Raw genomic sequence first — 20869 nt, 5'->3', positions numbered from 1 at the left:
GGACAGAAATGCAGCCGCCTGCATTTATTTTGCCTAACAACAGTGATCCCTCTGTATATTTTCATTCTGTTTTCCTAGGCTCAGCTGCCTCCTCAATGAAATGTTTCCAAAGCAGCCTGGCTTGGCAGCACGCCAACCCCGGCTGCCAGATGAATGGGCGGAGGAGGAGGGACCCATTCCTCTTCTTGACACAGCATCGCTGCACAAGAGGCCTCTGTTGACATTAGGACTGGCTGTTCCTCCTCTTTCGAGAGGATCTGCCTGGCCCTCGGCAGGAGCAGCACACAGGGCCAAGGCTTCATGTGATGCAAAACTGACATCTGTCCTCCTCCAGGGTGGTGGCACAGCCACGGACAAGAGGGTACCAAGGAACAGCACTGCTGGAACCTGAAGTCAGCCCTTGTTTCTGGCCCTGGACCCAGAGCTGAGCCAGCCCCCCAACAGGTAAGAATTCCTTGAACCTCTCAGACTCTACTTACGCCATCACTCTCCAAGACATCGGTGATGTAGAGAGCCTTTTTCCTCCCCCAAAACACCTCTCCACCCCACCGACAGGCACCCCAAACCCTTCAGGTCTTTGGACAATAATATATGGCATAGGATCAGTTTCATTCTAAAGCCTTGCCCCTGCTCAGTCATGTAGGACTTCACCCAAACAATGCCACAGCTCTTTCCCACACCTCAATGTCTCTACCCAAAGCAAAATGCCCACCCAAGCTTTCAGGGCCAGAAATTTGTCTGCTGGGAGGTAACCAAATGGTAGCTGTTACACACCCAGCACCAGATGGGATTCCTGTCTCTGCCATGGCTAATTGCAGCACTGGTCATCAGTGAGGGAATGCAAATCCAGGTATGCCCCACTCATCCTCTGTTACCTCCTTGGCAGGGACATCATTAGGAGCTGCACAAGGAAAGGATGTGGAATTGAATACTAGTGCTGATAACGCATCAGAAGGCAAAAGAAAAGAGACAAAAGTCATCATCATCCTTCCAATCTGCACCTCTTCCCCTGACTGGCTCCTCTGGCATCTTCTGCTGGTGGCCAGCACCCAGCTGAGGCAAGCCAAGGACCAGAGGCTGGATAAGAGCAGCACCCAGAAGCATGCCACAGGAACACAGTCTGCTCCTACCAGCTATGGCAGGGAGACCACTCTGCCCGGATCTGCTGGAAAAGAGGCCAACCCTGCATCGATAAGATGAATTAGTTGTCTCAATAGCACCAGCAAAATGAGCGAGAAGAGCCGAGCCCGTGAGGCCCGGCCTGCTTTGTTTCAATTACAGCAGCTGCCAGAAGAAAAAGATAACCTCAATATTGATGGCAGGAGCCGCAGACAGAGGTGCCCTTGCAGGCTACTGGGAGCAGGTAGAGGAGGAAGGGGGAGGAGAGATGGAGGAGGGGGAGCAGGGTCTCAGCCAGCACCCTGTGGGAGAGCCTGGCTAGTGAGAAAGATGCATCTGACCCCATTGCTCTCTCATCCCTGTGAGGAACAGCTCCTTTTCACCCTGGTTTTGTCCCAGTCACTGTGCAGAGCATCCTCCAGAAGAGACAGAGTGCAGAAATCCAGCATCAGGACAGAGCACCATGAAAACACTGAGCAGCGAAACATCTCTTTGCTCCCCACTCAGGCTGCGGGGCCTGGAGAGGCGTTGAGTAGGGCTGTGTGGGATGATGGATGGGGCTGGAGTAAAGGGCAGGGACAGGCCTGGGGCACCCCAAGGTGCAGGCAGGCGTGACTGCCTGCCAAGGGCACAGCACCCACCTGCCTGAGGGCTGGGGAGCCCCACGATATGCCTGCAATGGCGACTGGTCTGGGCACTGGGGACAAGATGCCCACGGTGACTTTGGACTACATGTGGGAACCAGCAGCAGCTTGGGGCAGGCACGACAACATCACACCTACAAGCCAGGTATGGAGGTGCTGAGCCAAACATCCTCCAAGCAGTGCAGTGTTAATGTCCTGGGCTCTCATTCTGGGAGGCAGCCAGAAGATAGGAAGAGATGGGGTCTTCTCTTGAAGACGACTTCTCTTCAGCCTTCAAGCCCTTCGCCTCCTGCTCAGGGGATGTAAATCATCCCCAGCTGCTGCATCATGGGGTCTACATCCAGCCTTGCATCCCTCCCTGTGCCCAGAGCACAGACCGGTGCTGAGCAAGACGCCCCTCCCGGGCCCACCGGAGGCCAGATTGAGCAGTGGTCACTTCACAGAGGTTTTATTCATACTCCGGATATCCACGCTGCCCTCCCACCTCGCTTACCACCAGGAAAGACCTCAGGATCCTCACCCTGTCCTCCCCGGGCCGTGCCCCATTGGAGCCCCCGGGTCTCCAAGAGGGGACAAGGCCACCATCTTGCGGCCACCCGCCACCACTGCACATACCCGTGTGCACGGTCTGTGGGGCGCCAAGCATGTGACAGCTATGGGGGCACAGGGTTTGGACCATGGGGAGCTGCGACATCCCACCGCTCCTCGTGCCCTCAGACCCCTGGAACCATGTCCTGCAGAGCACACGCTGTCCCTCCCCTGGCTCCCTGGCCAGGAAGCCCAGGGATTCCAGCACACCCACGAGTGTCTGGACGGGCAGAGGATGCCAGCAGTGCTGCTCCCATCCCAGCTCTGGCCCCTCCACCCCCGCCCTCCCGCTCTGTGCAGTGTCAGCCAGCAGTGACCAGGGACCTCCTGGTTTGCACAGCAGGCTTCATTGAGCACAGAAAGGCAGGCAGTGGCAGATGAAGGCTCAGAACTGAGCCCTGGGGCTGAAAACGCAGCACTGAGCAGGATCCAAGGGGAATTTCCATCCCTATCACAGCATAGGAGTGCAACCCTCATGGGGTATGCTGGAGAGAGTTGTTAAACCAGTGCTGCTGGTGACCAGCAGCCCAAAGCAAGTCCTTCCACACCTCTGTGAAGTGAGTTGGGGTCATCTGCACACTACTGGGTTCTGCAAGGCCGCCCAGCCTGGTTTAATGCTCATCCTCCTCCTTCTGCTTCTTCCCCTTGTGATGGAGCTGGGCATGGTCTCCATGGTGGTGGTGAGCATGGGTAGCAGGTTTGTGGTCCTCACTTGGGTTTGTGTCCCTCTCGCTGCTGACCTCATGATGGTGGTGAGGATGGAGGGGCTTGTGCTGGTGGATGGGGATCTCCGACTCCATCCCCTCGTGTTCAGGAAGTGAGCTCGGGGTTGCAGAGCCCTCCATGGTACTGTTACCCTGAGGAAAGTAACACAAGGACTGGTGTGGTATGTGCCCACAGAGCCCTGCAGAAAGCCTGGGAGCACTGGGAAGAAGGCAGAGCAGCATTCATCATACAGGAAACTGTGGGTCAGAGCAAATGCTCTCCAGCCCTGACCCAAGGCACAGGGAGGGCAGGAGAGGCTGGAGCATACAGGGCAGAAGCCTCTACACTTGTATCCCTTGGCTCAAGCTGTCTTTGGTCCAGAAATGGGAATTTGCATTTAGTATTTCTGGATGTATTTTTCTCCTGGGAAGTGACTAATCACTTGCCAAGCTCAGAGCTACATCCTTTTCTTTGCTCTGAGCTTGCCACCTCTGCATCCACTGCCTGCCCTTTCTTATATTGGAACAGTCCTGGTTAGCATTCCCAGGCATGGGATATGACCCCTTTAGTCAATTCCTTTTCAACCGGAAAGCTCTGACCTATTTAAGTGCCCTTATTCCATACCTTTCATCACCTTGTCTCTCAAACACATCTGAGGGCAGCTACCAGCCTAGAGCTCATCCTCACCTCGGAGATAAGATTGTTTCTGCTGATGTGCGGTGCCGGAGGACAGAAGGGATCCCGGCTCCAGCGAGCATTCCAGCTCTTACCTCCTGGGTAATGTTGTGGTAGAAGGAGCAGTTGCCACAGAAGTCCTTGACGAGGCTGGAGCGGATGGCTGCCTCCACATAGGGGAAGTGGAGGAAGCTGAAGGGCAGCTGGATGTGGAAAGCCAGGCGGCCACACCTGAGGGGAGAAGCCATGGCCGGGATCAAGACGGGGGTCTGGAATCCCCCCAGCCCAGCCATGAGGGGAGATTTTGGAAGCCCATCAAACGCTCTGTAACTCCCAGAAAAGCCTCAGGCGAGTCGGAGGACACTCACCGGTCATAAACAAGGAAGTCGTCCTTGTCACCCCCTAGGACCTGCCAGACGTCAGGGTCCTCCCGCTCCGGCTGGAAGACGGGGACGCCGGGCGGGGCATGGCGCTGCAGCTCCGGGAGCATGGCGCGGGACAGCGGCGCCTTCTCGTTGACGATCATGTAGCGGACATGGGCCGTGCCCTGCCGGGCCAGCCGCTCCCGCAGGCCCCCGAGGCTGAGGGAAGGCGGCGCTGGGAGGGGCTGCCGGGGCAGGGCGCCGCCGTAGGCCCCTGAGGCGGCGGGGATTGTTCTGGGGAGGGGGAGCGGGGCTCACCTGTGGGCCTGCCTCAGGCAGAATTGTCAGCTGGCCTTCAGCAGGGCCACCACCGTCACCTGGCCTGCCGCCCCCTCCATGGGGCTCGAGCCATTGATGGTCCACGCCGGAGCCTCCTGGCAGATCCGGCTGCTGTTGGCCGCCTCCTCGGAGGCCGAGGCCAGCCCCAGCCCCAGCCAGGTGGCCAGGGCCAGCACCAGCAGCCCCATCCTCGACCCCGACCCTAGCAGGGGGACACGGGGTGTTACTCTCCCCGCAGATCCACTGCAACCCCGAAATACCTCCTTGCACCCCGCTCCAGGGCAGACAAGGACTGTGGGCAGTGTTGGCCTGATCCTGGCACTGGGAGCCAGGACCCCCACCCCAGAGGGCAAGGAAAGGGAGATGAGGTGGGGAGTTGGAGCATCCAGCTCGTTGATACTGTCTTTTGTGGGCACCCAGTTCCATAGCACCCTGTTCTCCCCCGGCAAAGAACACCCACTCCACATCTCAAGAGATGAAGGTGCTCCTCCTCCCATGGGCCGTCTCCACTTCTCTGATCCCACAAAACAAACCCAGCCCGAGAGAGGTCTGTCTTTGCCCCAGAAGGGAGCAGGGATACAGCCCTCTTCATCTCAGTTGCCAGTGAACAGTCACTGGGACAAAGATGGTTTCACCTTCAGGTCACCTTGAGAGTCCTTGATGCCCCACAAAATGCTTTGGGGAGTACATAGAGCCTTTAAAGCCCTTGAGTCCCAACATCTGCCTGAAGCCCCGTCCTCCAACAGCCCCCTAACCCTGCCCACCCCAGGATATTCCCCATCCCTCTAAAATCCACCACACTTAATGGGCAAGGGGGAGGATAGGGGTCTGGGGGGATGATCTGGGGAGGAAGCAGGGAGATGCAGGATCTGGTCAGGGTGGATGTGCCCCCACTCCCAGCCCTCTCCCCGCGAGAACAAGCCCTCGATACCGCACTTCTCCTCGCTGCCGTCCTCCCTCGCTCCGGGCCCCAGCAGCTTTCAGCAACTTCCAGCTGGCCCTGGTCTCCCTTTTATCTCCTGTCCACTCTCCCCGCCCAAGAGGGAGGAGAAGAGCCTGGCCGGAGCGGGGACTGCGCTCCGGCCACCACCGCCTGCCTCGAGGGGACAGCGACAAGGCAGGCACTGTCCCCGTCGGTGCCATGTGGCCTCGGGGTGCTGCCACAGCCCAGCCCAAGCCGTGCTGGAGCAAAGCGGTGCCTGGTGCCGGGCTGACGCCGGAGGGTGACGGGCGGTGCTGCAGGGAAGAGCTGGACGCCTCCGCTCCAAACCTCCCGGGCAAGGGAGGGCTGGGGGCGTTGCCAAGGACTCTGCTTGCACCAAAGGGTTGCGGGACTGTGGGGTGACCTCGAACAGCGCCATCCCCGCGCAAGGTCCCACAGGAGCCACCAGCGCAGTCTCTGCTACGCTGCAGCCAAAAAGATGGTGCCTCCCTCACCCGCTGGGGTGCCGGAGCTGCCTGCCCTGTGGGGTGTCACCCCAAAGCCGGGCTGCTCTGTAATGCCCACGGCTGTTCTCAGGCCAAGCGTGGCCCCTCAGCAACTCCCCAGTGTCCAGTTCCATGCCTCCTGTGGTGGTGTCGGTGTTTCCTTGGGAAATCACAGCGACACTGGATTCCACCCCCCAGCCAAACAAGAGGAGCTCACCACTCTGGCAGCACAAGGACATCTCTGCAAATATTTGAGCAGTTTATTGTACCTGGGATCTGTACAAAAACATGATAAGGCAGGGAAGGGCAGCAGCCACAGTCACAGCGGGGACAGAACATGATCCCAGATGCACACAGAGGGGGGATTCGTCTGAAAACAGCAGGGGGAGAGGGGATCGCTACTGAGGGGCTGGAGGGCCCCAGAGGTGTCTGCCGATTGGGGTTTTGGGCAGATATTTTTTCCCCCTTAAGCATCCCAGATGTGGAGCCGTGGGTTGGATTGGTGAGCAGTCCCTCATGACTGACACCGGACTTTCCACAGAGCTGTCACCCCCCACCCGCACGCTGCTACCCGCAAGTCCCCACCGGGTACCCCGGACACCGTGAAGTGCCCAGCACTGAGCAGGGACACGTTTCCCCAGTTCATGTCCTGGGACGCGGGCTGGAAGGGAATGATCCTGCACAGACAGCAGCTGTGTCCCAGGGAGCCCCAGCCACCGCCTGGCAGGCGCTTCCCTCTTCACTCGGCTCAACCCGAGCCGCCGGCGCCTGCGGTTTTCAGCCCGGGAGCTTTTCATCCCGCAAACGCAGCTCGGCACCGCCGGCCTCGCTACCAACTGCGGCACCCGCAGCGGGCGGGGCGTTCTCCGTGCGTCGGCCCCGTCTCTCCCCGATCCCTCGGCGGGATCGCTCCCGCAGCGCCCGGGCAGTGCCAGCACCGCGCCCGGCCCGCCGTGCCTGGTGCATGCCGGGGAGGAGCGAACTGAACCGCCCCCGCGCCGGCCCTGCCCGGCGTCCGCTTCGCCCGCAGCCTTGACCCCGGTGAGCCGCAGCCCCGGGGCCGGCGGGGCCCCTCGGGCACGGGGGTGGCGGGGCGGGCGCGGAGAGCGGGGCCGGCGGGAGCGGAGCGGGGAGCGCGCTGCTGCCGCGCTGGGAAGCAGGGACGGAGGGAAGGAGCGCCGGCCCCTGCCCATGTGCTCAGCGGGGCTCCACGCGGTCCGTCCGCCCTGGGCTGGTGGGAAGGAGCAGGGAGAGCTCGGGGCACACAGCCCCTTCAAGCGGGCGGACGAAAAGGAGTATTTCAGCAGCCGTGTGGCCCCCGGCGCACTGCACCCCTGTGGGGTCTGGCCAGGGCGGTTCGTACATGCTATGGGGTCAGGAAGCCTCAGTGGGTGCTCTGGAGGGGTGATGCCGATTGGGGTTTTGGGCAGATCTTTTTTCCCCCTTGAGCATCACAGATATTCGGATGGGTGGGGAGGAAGGTCATTTTCCCGAAGTGTCCCTCCTCTCTGCCCCTAGGGCAAAGTTATTGTTCTGAGACTGTTGCAGAGAGCATGGTGGCCCCACGCTGTCGTGTTGGGGAGGGGAAGGGCACATCAGCCTGTCATGACCCCACTGCTTCCCTCCATTCGTGGGACACACCTGACAGGTGCTGGGACAGCACAGGAGCATTTTAGCTGTAATCAGTGTGTTGCTCCATGTTTACCAGTCCAACCTCCATGTTCCTGGTACAGGACATTCTCACCACAACCCTTGTCCCCATAATCTTGCTTACACGTGAAGCACACCTCCTCCCCTGGGGATCCCTGCTGACCTCCCTGCAGGACTCCCAAGGGACACGTGGCTCCAGAGGGGACCTGCAGGGCTGCACCCAGGGCCTGGGGCTTTCCTGCTCTGGGACCTCAAGCATGGGGGACAGAGCAGCAGAGTGGAGGGCTGGCAGGAAGGCTCAGCATCCTTGGGCAGCTCGTTGTAGCTCGTCCCGAAGGTGGGTATCCTTTCACAGTGCAAATTGGCTCCTCAGACCCACTTATTTAAAATTCACGCATTTGCATCTGTGCTTGCAAACACAGGTGGGGGAATGACTTTTTCCCAGGGCCAGCAGCCCCTCTGATTCCCTGCGTCCTCCCTGCAGCCTGCCCAGCCATGGCAGCCTTGCTGAGCCGCCCCTGCTTCATCTCCCTCCACCTGCCCTACAGGCAGGGCTGGGCCCAGCACCTGGCCAACACCTTTCGCTTCCAGCCAGTGGCCGTACGGGAGACGCCGCGTGTCCGGCAGCTGGCCTTGCGACAGAAATCTGCCATCTTCCTCGTCAACGAGCGCCTGGCACCTGCCAGCACCTCGCCCTGTGATTTCCTCTATGACATAGATCCCCAGCCCACCTTGGGCACAGCCTCCAATGTCTGCTTCGAGGTGGATGACGTGCCGGGGCTCTGCAAGTGGCTGCAGAGCCAGGGATGCTCCTTGCTGGTGCCCCCCACCGAGCTGAGCGATGAGGGTGGTTCTGTCACCTACGGCGTGGTGAGCTCTGTCGTGGGCAACATCAGCCACACCCTTTTGGACCGATCCTGTTATCGGGGTCCCTTCCTGCCTGGCTTCCAGCCCATCCACGGAGCCCCCTCAGCCACAGGGGATGGGATCAAGATCACTCACTTTGACCACATCACGTACGTGTGCCCCCGGGGTGGGGCCCGGGCGGCTCTGGACTGGTACCAGCGCTGCTTCGGCTTCCACCGCTTCCTGCTGAACCCCCAGGAGAGGCCAGCTGAGGGGTATGTGCTGGGGGGACAGGGGGTGGGCATGCTGCTCCTTGCACTGCAGAGCGCCCAGGACACCCCAGCCCACGGCTGCAAGCTGGTCTTTGCTGAGTCCCTCTCCCAGAATGGCACCAACCAGGTGGACACGTTCCTGGAGCAGCACGGTGGGGCTGGGATCCAGCACGTCGGCCTCTGCACCACTGACATCGTCAGCACCACCAGAGCTCTGCAGCAGCAGGGGGCACGGTTCTTCACACCCCCCACCACATATTACAGCCAGGGGGGCAAAGCGGAGGAGATCCGAGGAGCTGGGCAGGACCCCCACATGCTGGCAGAGCTTGGCATCCTCCTGGACACCACGGTGCCTGGGCACAAGGGCTGGTCGGGCACTGGTGCCACAGAGAGTCCCTCTCGGGAATATTTGATGCAGATCTTCACCCATCCCATCTTCTCTGAGGAGACCTTCTTCCTGGAGCTCATTGACCGTCGGGGAGCGACGGGCTTTGGGGAAGGCAATATCCAGGCACTGTGGAAAGCTGTGCAGGTCTACATGGACCAGCAGCAGTAGTGCAACACTGCAGTCCTCCTCCCTCAGCTCCCCATCTTCTCCAGTCCAACCCTGGGGCAAAGACCACAGAGATCCCATCCCTGGAGTGGCCCAGGTGGGCAGGGACTAAGGGATGGCTCCAGATCAATCCAGAGCCAGTTCAGCGTGGGAATAAGACGCTCGGGGCTGAGACCAGCGGGGGTCTGAGCATGCCCCAGGATGGGTGGGATTTCTCCCCTGCCCTGGATTCCCCAGTGATTTATCAACCTCACGTGAAGAACTTTCTGCCTTGGTTTCATCTTAATTTATTGAGACTTGAGCCTGCAGCACGGCCAAGAGTGTGCTGGCACAGAAACATGCCCAGACATGGAGAAATTATCCGAGGGGAGTGGATAATCGGGAGGCCGTGGATATGGCCACTTCCTGACAGTTACCACCCACAGCATGACCAGCCCTGGAGGGCTCGCGGTGGCCTCTTGCTCCTCTCAATCAAATTAACTTACAGGCACTGCTTTGAGTTTTTAATCCTCTTATTTAAGATGTGCTGAGTGCTAGGTGAGGATGAAATGGCCATTTCCATCACTCAAAGCAGGCGTGTCCCTAAAATTGAGATCACTGCCCCTTGCATTCCTCCAGGACTGTCCCCTGTCCCGGCCAGTCCCCAGCATTGTGCCTTTGCAAGGGTGCACCATAGTCAGCACAAACAGTGCTGAGCAGCCCAACAGAAAAAATATAAAACGAGGATGAAACGGTACAAAAATCCCTGGGGGCAGTTGTTCAGCCCCAGGGAGGAGCAGCCCATGGGCAGGAGCTGCACAGCCCTTGGGGGCTGATGTCTGCCCTTGCAGGAGGGGTGCTCTGAGTGCCTTATTTGGGGTCAGCAGCAGTTCATGCTCAGCCAAGGGCCTCTTGGGTGCATTAATAAAGAGATCCCTGCTCTCCCCAGCCCAGACGTAAGGATCCTGTTGCCTATCTTTTCATTCCACCGCAGGCTGCCCAGCACCCCCAGCTTAGCACAGTGCAACAGACAGTCCCTTAGAAAACCCCCCACACTTGAGATTTATTTTCAGGTCCAGTAAAAACGAGGGTACAGCAGCATCCCCAGTCACTGGCTGGTGGATGAGATGCAGGCATGAGATGAGGGGACAGGGCTGCAGGAGCAATGTGGCCACAGCCTTCCCACTGCTGGAGAGAAACCCCTGCTGCCCTGAGCCCACAGTGCCAAAGTGGTGCCAGTATGGGGCTGAATAGCCCCAGGAGGGCTCCAGCCAAGGAGGGAGGGCAAGTCTGGCTCTAGGATTAGTCCAGGACCAGTGGCCACAGCCAGGCACAACGACCACAGGGGAGGCAGGGGAAAGGAAGAGTGGGAGACCATGATAGTGCTGTGTCCTGGGCTTGCTACAGTGACACCACTGCCCCACCCTGGGCAGGACTCACCCCAGCTCGGGGCTCTGGTGTCTCACACGAGGAAGGGCGGTGCCCTCACGGCGCGGTCGGTGCCCGGAGAAAGGCGTGGAGGGAGAGCTGTGTCCCAGGGCAGGTGCTGCCTGCTCCTGGTGCTTTGTTCCCCCGCTTCCTCTTGGAGCCCTGCAGGAGGCACAGCAGGGCTCAAACAGACCCCAAGGGCCCCCACGATCTCCAGGGATCCCCTTTGGGCACTGGGAACACCCAGGGGCAGCGCCAGTCAGGAAAATTCCCCTGCCACAGGCTGGGGATGCTCCTTGGCCTGATCCCAAACCCCAGGGGCCCTTAGCTCAGCACCCCAGAGGCTGTCCCACAGCACTGGGGCCTCAGGCACGCTGGAGCACTGCTCACCTTGACAGGGCTACTCTCCTTTCTGCGCTGCTTCTCTTGAGCTTTCAGCACCTGAAGGAAGAACAAAAGAGCCCAGAGCTGCACAGCAGCAGGGTCCTGGAGCTGGGACAGCCCAGAGAAGTTGAGAGGATGCCAGGGGTTTTCCCAAGATAACTGAGGGAAGGGAGGAAAGGCCCAAGTGCCCCCCAATACCTTCTTCATGGCTGTGGACACGGCCGAGGTGTGGAACTCATCCTCTGTCACCCATCGTGATGGGGACAAGGCAGGGTCCAGGGTCACATCCCCATCTAGGTGCAGGGAGTAGACCACATACGTCTGGTGGATGTGGGAGAAGATGTGGATGACCTTTGAGGGGATGGAAAGACACATGAGACAGGCAGCTGGCAGGAAATGCAAAATGCACTGAGCCTGCCAAGGCCCTGAGGAGTGGGGCAGAGCTTGGGAGGGGTGACGGTGGGGAAGGGAGACCCTTCTCCTCTGTGCCACATCCCCATGGCTGAGCACAGGGGGCTCAACTCACACTGCATCCCTCCAGCTCCAGGCTCACCTCTCCAATAAACTGCAGGCCTTTTGCTGCCACAGGCTGCCCCATCCAGGCCTGGAGGTGATCAGCCAGCTCCTCCCTCTCCTTTTCCTCCTGCAGATCTTGAGCCAGCGGGACACTTGGGAACTCCCAGAGTCCAGCCAGGAGACCTGGGAAGGAGACATGACAGAAATGTGAGACAGCAAGGGACACATCCAGGAACACTGAGCCTCATCAGAGCCCCAAAGGGCTCCTTTCCCCACCCCAGCAACCAATACCTCCCCCTCTATCCCTCATGCAGGTGGGAAGGGGCTGTGTGGTGCCTTCATCCCCCTCCTCCCCAGCCCCGTTACCCGAGCTGGGTCTCTGCACAATGAGGTATTCTGGGGCCCCGTGGCAGCCCCTCCGCTCCAGCACACACGTGGCCGTTCGCATCGCCCGCGGCGGCTTCTTTGCTGCTTTCCGGGGAAAGTTGGTCACCCCCAGGCTGCTGTCCCACGGCTCCGTGGCTGGGGGGCACAGAGGACAGTCCCCAACACCTGCCAACACCAATGTAACAGTTGCTGCAGGGCTCAGACCTGGAGCTACAACAGGGATCTCCCCACATGCTTACCACAGTCCTCAACATCAGGCACTGGGAGGGTTTTTCCAAACAGCTTCTGAGAGGCAAAGGCCAGCTCCTTCTCCACCTGCAAGGGGGGACAGAAGCGAGGACAGGCTCATCCACCAGCCCACCTTGTCCCCAGGCATGGCAAACCCTCAGGGCCATACTTACTCTGCGCCACGCTTGGCAGTGCTGCTTCACCGGGCACTCCCCGCACAGTGGGGCCTTGGGCACACACACAGTTGCCCCCAGCTCCATCAAGGCTTGGTTAAAATCCCCTGGGCGACTGCTGTCCACCAGGACATTGGCCATGTCCCTGGAGAAATGGCAGTGAGAGGCACAGGGGTCTCTGGGGAGAGCATCCCGGGATCTTTGCCTGCCTCCTGCCTGTCAGGGGGGATGCTCCTAGGTATGCACAGGCAACACAGCTCCTTTCACCACTGCTCCCAGCAGCACCAACTTCCCTAGAGCTCCCATACCCCACGCCTGTCTCCCTTCACAGGCTCAGCTCCCCAAGGCTCCTGAGTGATCCTGCCCTTAGCCATGATCAGCACAGCTCCAAACACAGACAGAGCATTCCCCTCACCAGAGCCGGTCGATGACAGCCGGGCTGCTGGAGTCGGCACCGATGCATCGCAGGCGGCACAGGACCCGGATCACATTCCCATCCACAACTCCCACAGCCTGGGACCAGGAGCAGGAATTACCAAGCTGGAACATACTCCGGACAAAGAAGGGAGCTGGGATGCTCCCAGGATGGAGAGTGACACACACCAGGCCAACCCACAGACCAAGCTGGGTGGGGGCTGAGATGCAACCCGAAGTGGGGGGAGAGCCAAGCACAACCTTGTGAGACCCAGCAGCAGGATCCTGTCAGGAGTGGGGCGGGGCAGCAGAGGGGGGACGTGTCCACTGATGCCAGCTCTCACCTGTCCGTACGAGATGGACGCGATGGCTCCCGCCGTGTATCGGCCCACGCCCGGCAGCAGCTTCTGCAGGTCCTCAGCCGTCCTGGGCATCCGGCCAGCCAGCTCAGACACCACCTGGCAGGGAAGGGGCCGAGCTCAGGGAAGCAGCTGGGGTGGGTGTGTGCAGGTATCCCATTTTGCCCAGGGGAAGATGGGATCCCAGCCTCTGCAGCCTCGTGCCAGCAGCACAGCCCCAGCCAGGCACGGCAGATGTGAACCAGCAGCAGCCCAGCAGCCACAGAAGGGTTTAGAAATGCCCCTTCCCCCCAACTCCAGCACCTTCCTTGCTGCCTCCTGCAGACGCTTCCCTCTGGAGTAGTAGCCAAGCCCGGCCCACAGCTCGTTCACCTCCTGCTCCGAGAGACACAGCGCGGTGTTAACGGGGAGCCACAGGGCAGGGAGAGCAGCCGGTCCCAGCGACGCTCACCTCCAGCGACGCCTGTGCCAGAGCCTGCAGCGTTGGCCACTTCTGCGGGGCACAGGGAAGGGGACAAGTCAGGGACAAGCAGAGTTGCGCTTTGACACTGGGGATCTGCCACAGGCAGTGGACGAGGTCTCCAAAAAGGGGGAGCCTGTGGGCACAGGACTCTGTAAGCAGCAGTCACCTGCATCCAGCGGTTGTAGTAGTCGATCACCGTAGCCACCTGTGTCTGCTGGAGCATGATCTCGGACACCCACACTGCAGGGAGCAGGCAGGGGTCAGAGCACAGGCACCAACACCACCCACACCACGTGCTGTAGCCATGTTAGCACTGGCTACAAACCCTGCACAGCATCCAGCTCATGGGACACCCTTCCACCCCTCACCTTCCCCACATCCTGCCCCACAGGAGCTCCCCCAGCCCCAAGGTGGGTCCTCCAACCCCCCAGTGCCTTGCAAGGGGAATCAATAGTTCTCATGGCCGCTTCAGGCAGCTTATTCCAAGGATGGCACCCAAAGCCACACCTCGCAATGCCAGTTCTGCTCCTCACCTGCATATCCCCGTCTGTCGGCATCCGACTCTGTCGCTGCCTGGAAGGGGAAGAAGATGAAGTGTGAGAAACAAGGTGACACAGGACCCCACCTGTGTCAGAGGGGACCTGTGTGTAAAATAAAACAATCCATGGTGTGTTTCAGAACACTGCAACAAAACCTGAAATTAAAAAAAAAAAATTCCCCCAAGCACTCAGAAGTTTTGAGTTTGGGTTAATCAAGTGACAGCCAAAGCATCTTCTTGCTGATAAAATCCCATATAGAGAGTTACTTATGAGGTTTAAAATCCCACAGAGAACTGTCCCATACCCGAGCCTGCCTGCGTAGGAAGCAATTGGAGGCAGATGTAAATCCCACAGAAGAGCTGTGCAGTTCCCACCGTTCAGACATTGCTGTAAAGCTGATGCCCACCCTCACCACTACAATGACTCTCGATCCACTGCTGCCAGGCTGAGCACAGAACAGGCAGGAGTTTTAAAAACATCCAGGAGGCTTAAAACAAATACATGGGAAACCTTTTCCATGCAGCACTCACTGCTACAGGGTACCGTGGAGGCGGGAACAAAACAGTATTAAAACAGAGCTGGACTAACCTTGACAGAGATAAATATTCCTCTTGAAGGTTACGTTTGAGAAGCACACCCAGCTTTTACTCTTCATACCTAGGGACTGCCTTCAGACCAGCCACCACAAAACAGCCACGACTAGCTGGGAGCACTTCCGTGCAGGTAGAGATGCACCACAGGGAAAAACCATGGTCACTTCAGCCAGGCCCCCTTAAGGTAGAGTGAGTAGTTCCCCACGCCCGCTTCCCGAAGTTTCCCCTTACCAGCGCCCTCCAGGGAAGGTCCCGCTTGCATCGGTCGTACCAGGCGAGCAGATTCCCGCGCAGGGCCTCGACCTCAGCCGGGTCGCTGAAGAGATGCCGGGGGGGCGGCGGAGCGGGCGCTGCAGCCGGGGCTCCTGCCAGGAGAGAGGCGCGAGGTCAGCGCTCGGTGGGAGACGGCGAAGGGCTGCGGGGCTCAACCGCAGCAGAGGCGGGAGCCCTACTGAGTGGCTGCCGGGTGGACGCGCACCGAGTACCGGGCTCTATAAGTACCCAGCAAGCACCGGAGACGGCCCAGGCCGGCTGTCCGTGCCACCGAGAGAACACCACACACTCCCCCCCTGCCCTCCCGCTACCGGGCACCTCCGCGGGGCGACGCGCGCTTCCTGCCCCGCCCCTGGGGCGGGGCCGCGCTCCCGCCGCTCCGCCGGAGCGCCCCTGCCGCCGCCGCTGCCCGGGCCCGCGCGGGGCTCATGGCGCGCCCGCTCCCGCCGCCGCGCGCGCTTTCCCGGGAAAACGTTTCCCGCCCCGCCCCCGGGCGAGGGCCAATCAGAACAGGAGGACACGCCCACCGCCTGCCCTCCAACCTCGAAGGGAGGTGCCGGGGAGGGCTCGTGCCCGCCCCACACCGGATCGCAGGGTTGGGGCGGGGCCTCCCTGCGGGCCGGAGCCAATCAGCAGGCGGGGAGCAAAAGGAGCCCGCCCCTTCTCCCGCCGGTCCGAGCGGTCGCTTGGGAAGGACCCGAAGGAGCTGTTCTAGTTAAAAGCCTGTTGGCTTAATTCCAAATTTCGGTTGAAAACGGATTTTGAGAACGGTTAAAAAGCCCCACCGGGGCCGCAAGAAACCGGGCAGGCCGCGAGGGCGGGCAGCGCCGGGCACGGAGCGGACAAGGCGTGCGGGGCCCGCGGCGGGCAGGCGAGCGGGCAGGCGCGGCGGCGGAGGCCCCATGCGGGCGCGACCATGGCGGGCCCGGCGCGGGTGCCGGTGGTGGACGTGCAGAGCGACAACCTGGCGGAGCTGTGGCCGTCCATGGTGCTGGCGCTGCGCTCCGCCACCTTCGTGGCCGTGGACACGGTGAGCCGGGGTGGGGTCGGCGGCGGGGCGGGGCCGGTCCCGAGGGGCCGCTGACGGTGTCTGTCGCCCCGCAGGAGCTGAGCGGCCTCGGCGCCAGAAAGTCGCTGCTGAGCCCGTGAGTGCCCGGTGGGGCGGAGGGGGGGCGCGTCTCTCGGTCCCGGCTGCGCGGTGCCCTCTCCCCGGGGTACGGGCAGGCCGGAGCCGTCACGGCCCGTTCTCCTGCTGCCAGGTGCATCGAGGAGCGGTACAAGGCCGTCTGCAGCGCCGCCAGGACACGCTCCGTCCTGTCCCTCGGCGTCGCCTGTTTCAAGCAGCTCCCGGAGAAGGTGCGTGCACGAACCGTGGTGCGGCCGTTTTCTCTTGGTCCGTCCCGGGGAACGGGAACGCGCTGGGAGACGGAATTCTCCCGTGGAATTGTCCCGGCTGTTTCGGCAGCTCTCTCTGACAGGGGTCCCTGGGTTCTTTGCACGCTCTCCTTGTGCAGTCCGAGAACACGTACCTGTGCCAGGTCTACAACCTCACGCTGCTCTGCACCGAGGATTACGTGGTCGAGCCCCAGTCAGTGCAGTTCCTAGTGCAGCACGGCTTCGACTTCAACAAGCAGTATTCCCAGGGCATCCCTTACCACAAGGGCAACGACAAGGTACAAACCCACTCCCTTTCAGACACCTCACCCTGCTCTGCTCCAGGTTTCTGGGAGTGTGCTGGCGTCCCCTGCTCCTGCATGAAGGTGGGCAGACGCTGGGGTCTTGGATGCAGCATTATCTCTTTCACCTCCCTGCTGCTTTAAACCCACTTGCTGCAGTTGCTTTTCCAAACGTTTGTGTCTCTCTTCAGAGTAAGTCAGCTGTGGGCAGCATCCTGCTGCTGCAGGCTCTGAGGGCTCTCCAGGGTGACAGCCAGTCAGGGTGCTGAGGCTCACTGACTGATCCTTCCTCGTGCAGGGCAACGAGAGCCAGAGCCTGAGCGTTCGGACGCTTTTCCTGGAGCTCATCCGGGCGAAGAAGCCGCTCATCCTCCATAACGGCCTGATTGACCTGGTGTTCCTGTACCAGTGTTTCTATGCTCACCTCCCGGAGAGCCTCGGCACCTTCACCGCCGACCTCTCCGAGATGTTCCCGGCTGGGATATACGACACCAAATACGCCTCGGAGTTTGAGACTCGCTTTGTAGCGTCCTACTTGGAGTACGCTTACAAGAAGTGGTGAGCAGCACACTGGTACTCAGAGCTTACAGGAGGAAGGGAATGTCAGTGTGTGTTTGTTTTTCCAGACGAGGGGGTTGTGTCCTTTCACTGTCCCACTGACCAGAGGTGCTTTTCAGGTGACTCTGCCCTGTGCTTTTTCTGTTTCTAGAACAGATTTGTTTTTTAATAGGCTTTACCTGTGCAGTGGGCAGCAGCTGAAAGAGAACTTAAGAACTGGTGCCAGTAGAAGACTGACCACAGTGGCCTGATATGAGATTGGGTCACTGCCTCGCTCTGGTCCAGCAATGCCACAGGGTCATGGCAGAAACTCACACAGAAAAGAAACCAGGGCTGTCTTGCAGCGTCTGCTAGTTATAATTCTGCTAGTTATAATTCTGTTTCATGAGGGATACTCCAGTTGAAGGGTGGGTGCTCCCTGCACTCCTTGACACTGACCAGCTCTGTCTCTCCTGTACATGAGATGCCCATGGCCCACTCTGACTACCATCACTTCCTTCCAAGCAAGGGTTGTGCTCTTGTTCAGGACACACATCTGTGCTTTGCAGTCTGGCCCCATATTCTGCCAGCCTCATTCAATCTAAACAAACCCCTGGCAGTGATAAAGCCCTTGGGATCTCCATAAAACTCAAGTCATGCTCTGTTTTGAGGAGAAATGGTATTTTTAGTGACTGTTTTATCTCAGGAAATGCCACTTTGATAGGTCTGAAAGCATTCAAGATGGCCATTCTCAAAACATGAGTGCTTTGTTTTGACAAGAAAAAACCTTTTTAAGATGACATCTTAAATGTTTTGACCCAAGTTCTCATTAGGTAGAGCATTCCAAAGGTTTTGGGCCTTTTAACCAGCTCTTGGGATAAAACAGAGATCAGATTTTTTTTCATGAAATGAAAGCCCTTGTTGCCTGCATTGGCCAGGTTCAACCTGCCTGGATGGTGACTGTGGATTGTCTGCACAGTACCTCATTTTGGGGCATCTTTTCCTTGTTCTTTAACATTATGAAAACAAACACATATCTTAGTGCCCTTTATAGTTAAAAAAATCAAACTATGCATCCCCTTCTCCTGTAACTTTACCAGAGATGCTGCTTTCCCTTCCTCTATGTCAGCATAAGAAAAAAACACCTTTGAATCAGCATGGAAACAACTACTTACTAAAGCTGCTCTCCTGGGGTTGATTTCCTTTCCAGCATCGGGCTGGAGCTCAAGAGCAGGAAACTCATGGAGTTGAGAGCTGGTGGAGAGCAGTGTTTGCTCCATGCCCTGGTCCCATCCCACAGTAACTGTGTGCTCCTCTTGTTCCAGCAAGCGAGAGAACTGCAAGCTGAGGGACTCCAGCGGGCAGCACCTCACGGTGGAGTTCTGCAATTACCCTGCCCACATGTCCCACTACATCGACTACCGCTACTGCTCTCTGGAGGAAGAAAGCCACAGTGCTGCAGGGGGGAACAAGGTGCCTGTCTGTGAGAAGTTTTCGGTAAGGAACGCAAATCCCCGCTCCCTTCCTGGCTCCGTGAGAAGGGGCACATGTCACCTGAGCCAGAAATTGTAGGAAAGGGAACTTCCTGCTTCATAGTACAAGGAACATTTTTAAGCTTCAGGTGGCTTTATGGGCAGTAGTGTGCTCTGCTTGGAGGTGAGGAATCCTACAGGCTTCATGAGGAAGATTCCAGCAGAGAGTCTATATCCCTAAACAGTGGGATAGTATGAGTTACAGTATCCCTTGATGTCTTGGGCAGGGGCTGCAAGTTCTGCATTAGTTTGGCTTGTCCTACAAGAAAGAAGTGCCACCTCTACCCTTGCCTTTATCTTCTTTAGACATAAAAAATCATTACCTGTCTGCAGCTTCTGGCTCTGTAGCACAGGGTGATCCACAACAGCTCGTCCTGGTGCAGCTACAGCAGCAAAGAGCCCCTATGGTCAGATCATGACTGGCTTCAGGTGCTTCCTGGAGAAAAGGAGCTCTTCCAGATGTTGCACATTCTGTCACAGAACACAGGTTAGGGAAATCTGTGGAAGTTTCTCATCCAACCACCAACTCAGTGTTGCTCAGAGTCTTGTTTGGTAAATTTTGAAATTGTGTAAGGACAGACATTAAAAAACAACTCCAGGTACCTATTCCAGTGCTTGACCCCTATGTAAAAAATGTTTTCCTACATCTCTAGTCATAATTTCCCCTGACTGTTACCAGGGCCCCTCTCCTCTGTGCTCTCACAAGAGTTTAGCTCCATCTTGCCCATATCCTCTGCTGTAGGTACCTGCAGACAGCAACTAGATATGCCCCTCCCCTTAGCCTTGTCTTTTCTAGGTAGAACAAATCCACCTTCTGTGGCCTCTCCTTATATGCTGTGTGCTGCACTGTGACAGCTCCCTGCTGCACCCAGTACAGTGTCAGCACCTTTCCTGTGTGCTGGGGGGCTGTGAGTGGACACTGTTCCTGCTCCAGCCTCACAAGCCCTCAGTGGAAGAGAATATTTAGCTCCATTCCACTTTATGGTGATTGCTGCTCTAAGCAGCAAAGTGGAGGCAACTGCAGACCTCTCTCTCTCTCTCCCCCCAGGCCTATGGGTGGTGCCCAAAAGGGGTGAAGTGTCCACAGTCTCATAACATCGACCTCATCATTGATGAGGATGACAAGCTTTGGGAGAAACGAAAGAAACGGAAGCACAAATGGAAGCATCGGAAGAACATGAAAGCGCTTGCAACGGCATTCCAACAGGAAAGCTCCGGGGAAAACATGGAGCAAGCTCAGAATGGGGAGGAAGGGCCACCACAGAAGCAGAGCTGCTATGAGCCTGCAGCTGCTACAGAGCTGGCAGAGATCACACCCAACGGGCAGGGCAGGCCCCTGGAGGAGATCTCCGTGGACATGGAAACAGAGGTCAGCTCAGACACCAGCACACAATGGGAAGAGAATCCGGGGAGCACTGAAAGAACTGACCAGGGAGCAGCTGCACAGAGCCCTTCCGCCAAGGGAAATGCCTCTGACAGTGACCAGGTGGAGAGGAGGTCAAAGGTGCCCGCTGGGTTGGGCTCAGCCAGTCACCCAGCCAGCCCTGAGACTGAAGCAGCAGGCGCTGCAGCAAAGGAAAAGGAAACCCATGGCCCTCCTTCCCAGGGGGGCACACACCGAGCTGGCTTCGATGCGTTCATGACCGGCTATATCATGGCTTATGTCTGGATGCTCAAGCAAGGGAAAAACATAGACGCTGGTGCAGGGCCCTGGTTGCCAGACTGCCATAATAAACTGTATCTCAGTGGGAAATCAGTGCCACTTCAAATTGTGAAGAGCTTGTTTTCTAAATCTTCCAAAGCTCACAGCGAGAAGATAAAGTTGGCCTGGGACTGTGCATAGAGCTCCAGAACCCCTCACTAAACTGTGCTTTTTTTTCCTCCTCCACATTTTGGAGTTCTTTCTTCCATCGAGAACTCACCGAAAAGGGAACAGGTTTCTTATTCTTGTTTCTCTTTTAACATCTGACTGATTAAATTGCTCTCTTGGAGTTGCCTGTGTTCCTTAGTGGCGTGCTGGGATGCGAAGACAGGGATGAGGCTGAAAGGGGGAGAAATGCACCTTTGGTTAGAGCATGCACAGATGAGACCTTTGCCCCTACAAGAGAGAAGGAGAAAATTCCTCCCAACTGGGCCAGCTGATTCTAGTGCCAGCTAACTGCATGCAGAACCAAGCTAGAGCAGGTCTTCAGACTTGTTCCAAGGGG

At 58.5% G+C, this 20869-nt stretch overlaps 4 protein-coding genes across 8 annotated transcripts; 2 read left to right on the top strand and 2 right to left on the bottom strand.

Annotated features, from left to right (window-relative positions):
- Positions 1-2195: 2195 nt before the first annotated feature.
- LOC120756853 (selenoprotein Pb-like) lies at positions 2196-5499 on the bottom strand. 3 transcript variants are annotated; one of them, XM_040073599.2, is made up of 5 exons: positions 5369-5499; positions 4412-4634; positions 4100-4312; positions 3827-3962; positions 2196-3208 (listed from the first exon to the last, which is right to left on the bottom strand). In XM_040073599.2, the coding sequence occupies exons 2-5, from the start codon at positions 4618-4620 to the stop codon at positions 2963-2965; spliced, it is 804 nt and encodes a 267-aa protein (XP_039929533.1). In that variant the 5' UTR covers positions 4621-4634; positions 5369-5499; the 3' UTR covers positions 2196-2962. The 3 variants fall into 3 exon arrangements, with proteins under 3 accessions (XP_039929533.1, XP_039929534.1, XP_039929532.1); XM_040073600.2 differs by having other exon boundaries at positions 5364-5423; XM_040073598.1 differs by lacking the exon at positions 5369-5499 and having other exon boundaries at positions 4412-5093.
- A 1295-nt stretch (positions 5500-6794) lies between these two features.
- Positions 6795-10233, top strand: HPDL (4-hydroxyphenylpyruvate dioxygenase like). Of its 2 annotated transcripts, none has more exons than XM_040073285.2 (2): positions 6795-6901; positions 7933-10233. In XM_040073285.2, exon 2 carries the CDS (start codon positions 8006-8008, stop codon positions 9182-9184), a length of 1179 nt encoding a protein of 392 aa, XP_039929219.1. In that variant the 5' UTR covers positions 6795-6901; positions 7933-8005; the 3' UTR covers positions 9185-10233. The 2 variants fall into 2 exon arrangements, with proteins under 2 accessions (XP_039929219.1, XP_039929220.1); XM_040073286.2 differs by having other exon boundaries at positions 6870-6901; positions 7995-10233.
- MUTYH (mutY DNA glycosylase) lies at positions 10199-15009 on the bottom strand. 2 transcript variants are annotated; one of them, XM_040073282.1, is made up of 15 exons: positions 14876-15009; positions 14640-14763; positions 14046-14085; positions 13679-13752; positions 13501-13542; positions 13353-13424; positions 13035-13148; positions 12692-12789; positions 12277-12421; positions 12115-12190; positions 11855-12040; positions 11526-11671; positions 11171-11323; positions 10979-11029; positions 10199-10750 (listed from the first exon to the last, which is right to left on the bottom strand). In XM_040073282.1, exons 4-15 carry the CDS (start codon positions 13733-13735, stop codon positions 10646-10648), a joined length of 1245 nt encoding a protein of 414 aa, XP_039929216.1. In that variant the 5' UTR covers positions 13736-13752; positions 14046-14085; positions 14640-14763; positions 14876-15009; the 3' UTR covers positions 10199-10645. The 2 variants fall into 2 exon arrangements, with proteins under 2 accessions (XP_039929216.1, XP_039929218.1); XM_040073284.1 differs by lacking the exon at positions 14640-14763 and having other exon boundaries at positions 14876-14998.
- An 807-nt stretch (positions 15010-15816) lies between these two features.
- On the top strand, positions 15817-20653 carry TOE1 (target of EGR1, exonuclease). Its single transcript, XM_040072641.2, has 7 exons — positions 15817-15947; positions 16022-16062; positions 16177-16273; positions 16432-16590; positions 16892-17151; positions 18456-18627; positions 19711-20653. Exons 1-7 carry the CDS (start codon positions 15834-15836, stop codon positions 20503-20505), a joined length of 1638 nt encoding a protein of 545 aa, XP_039928575.1. The 5' UTR covers positions 15817-15833; the 3' UTR covers positions 20506-20653.
- The last annotated feature ends 216 nt before the right edge of the window (positions 20654-20869 follow it).

This window comes from Hirundo rustica, chromosome 9 (genome assembly GCF_015227805.2).
Source record: "Hirundo rustica isolate bHirRus1 chromosome 9, bHirRus1.pri.v3, whole genome shotgun sequence".
Taxonomy (NCBI): domain Eukaryota; kingdom Metazoa; phylum Chordata; class Aves; order Passeriformes; family Hirundinidae; genus Hirundo; species Hirundo rustica.
The sequence above is the reverse complement of the archived record's forward strand: the minus strand, read 5'-3'. Positions and strand labels throughout refer to the sequence as shown.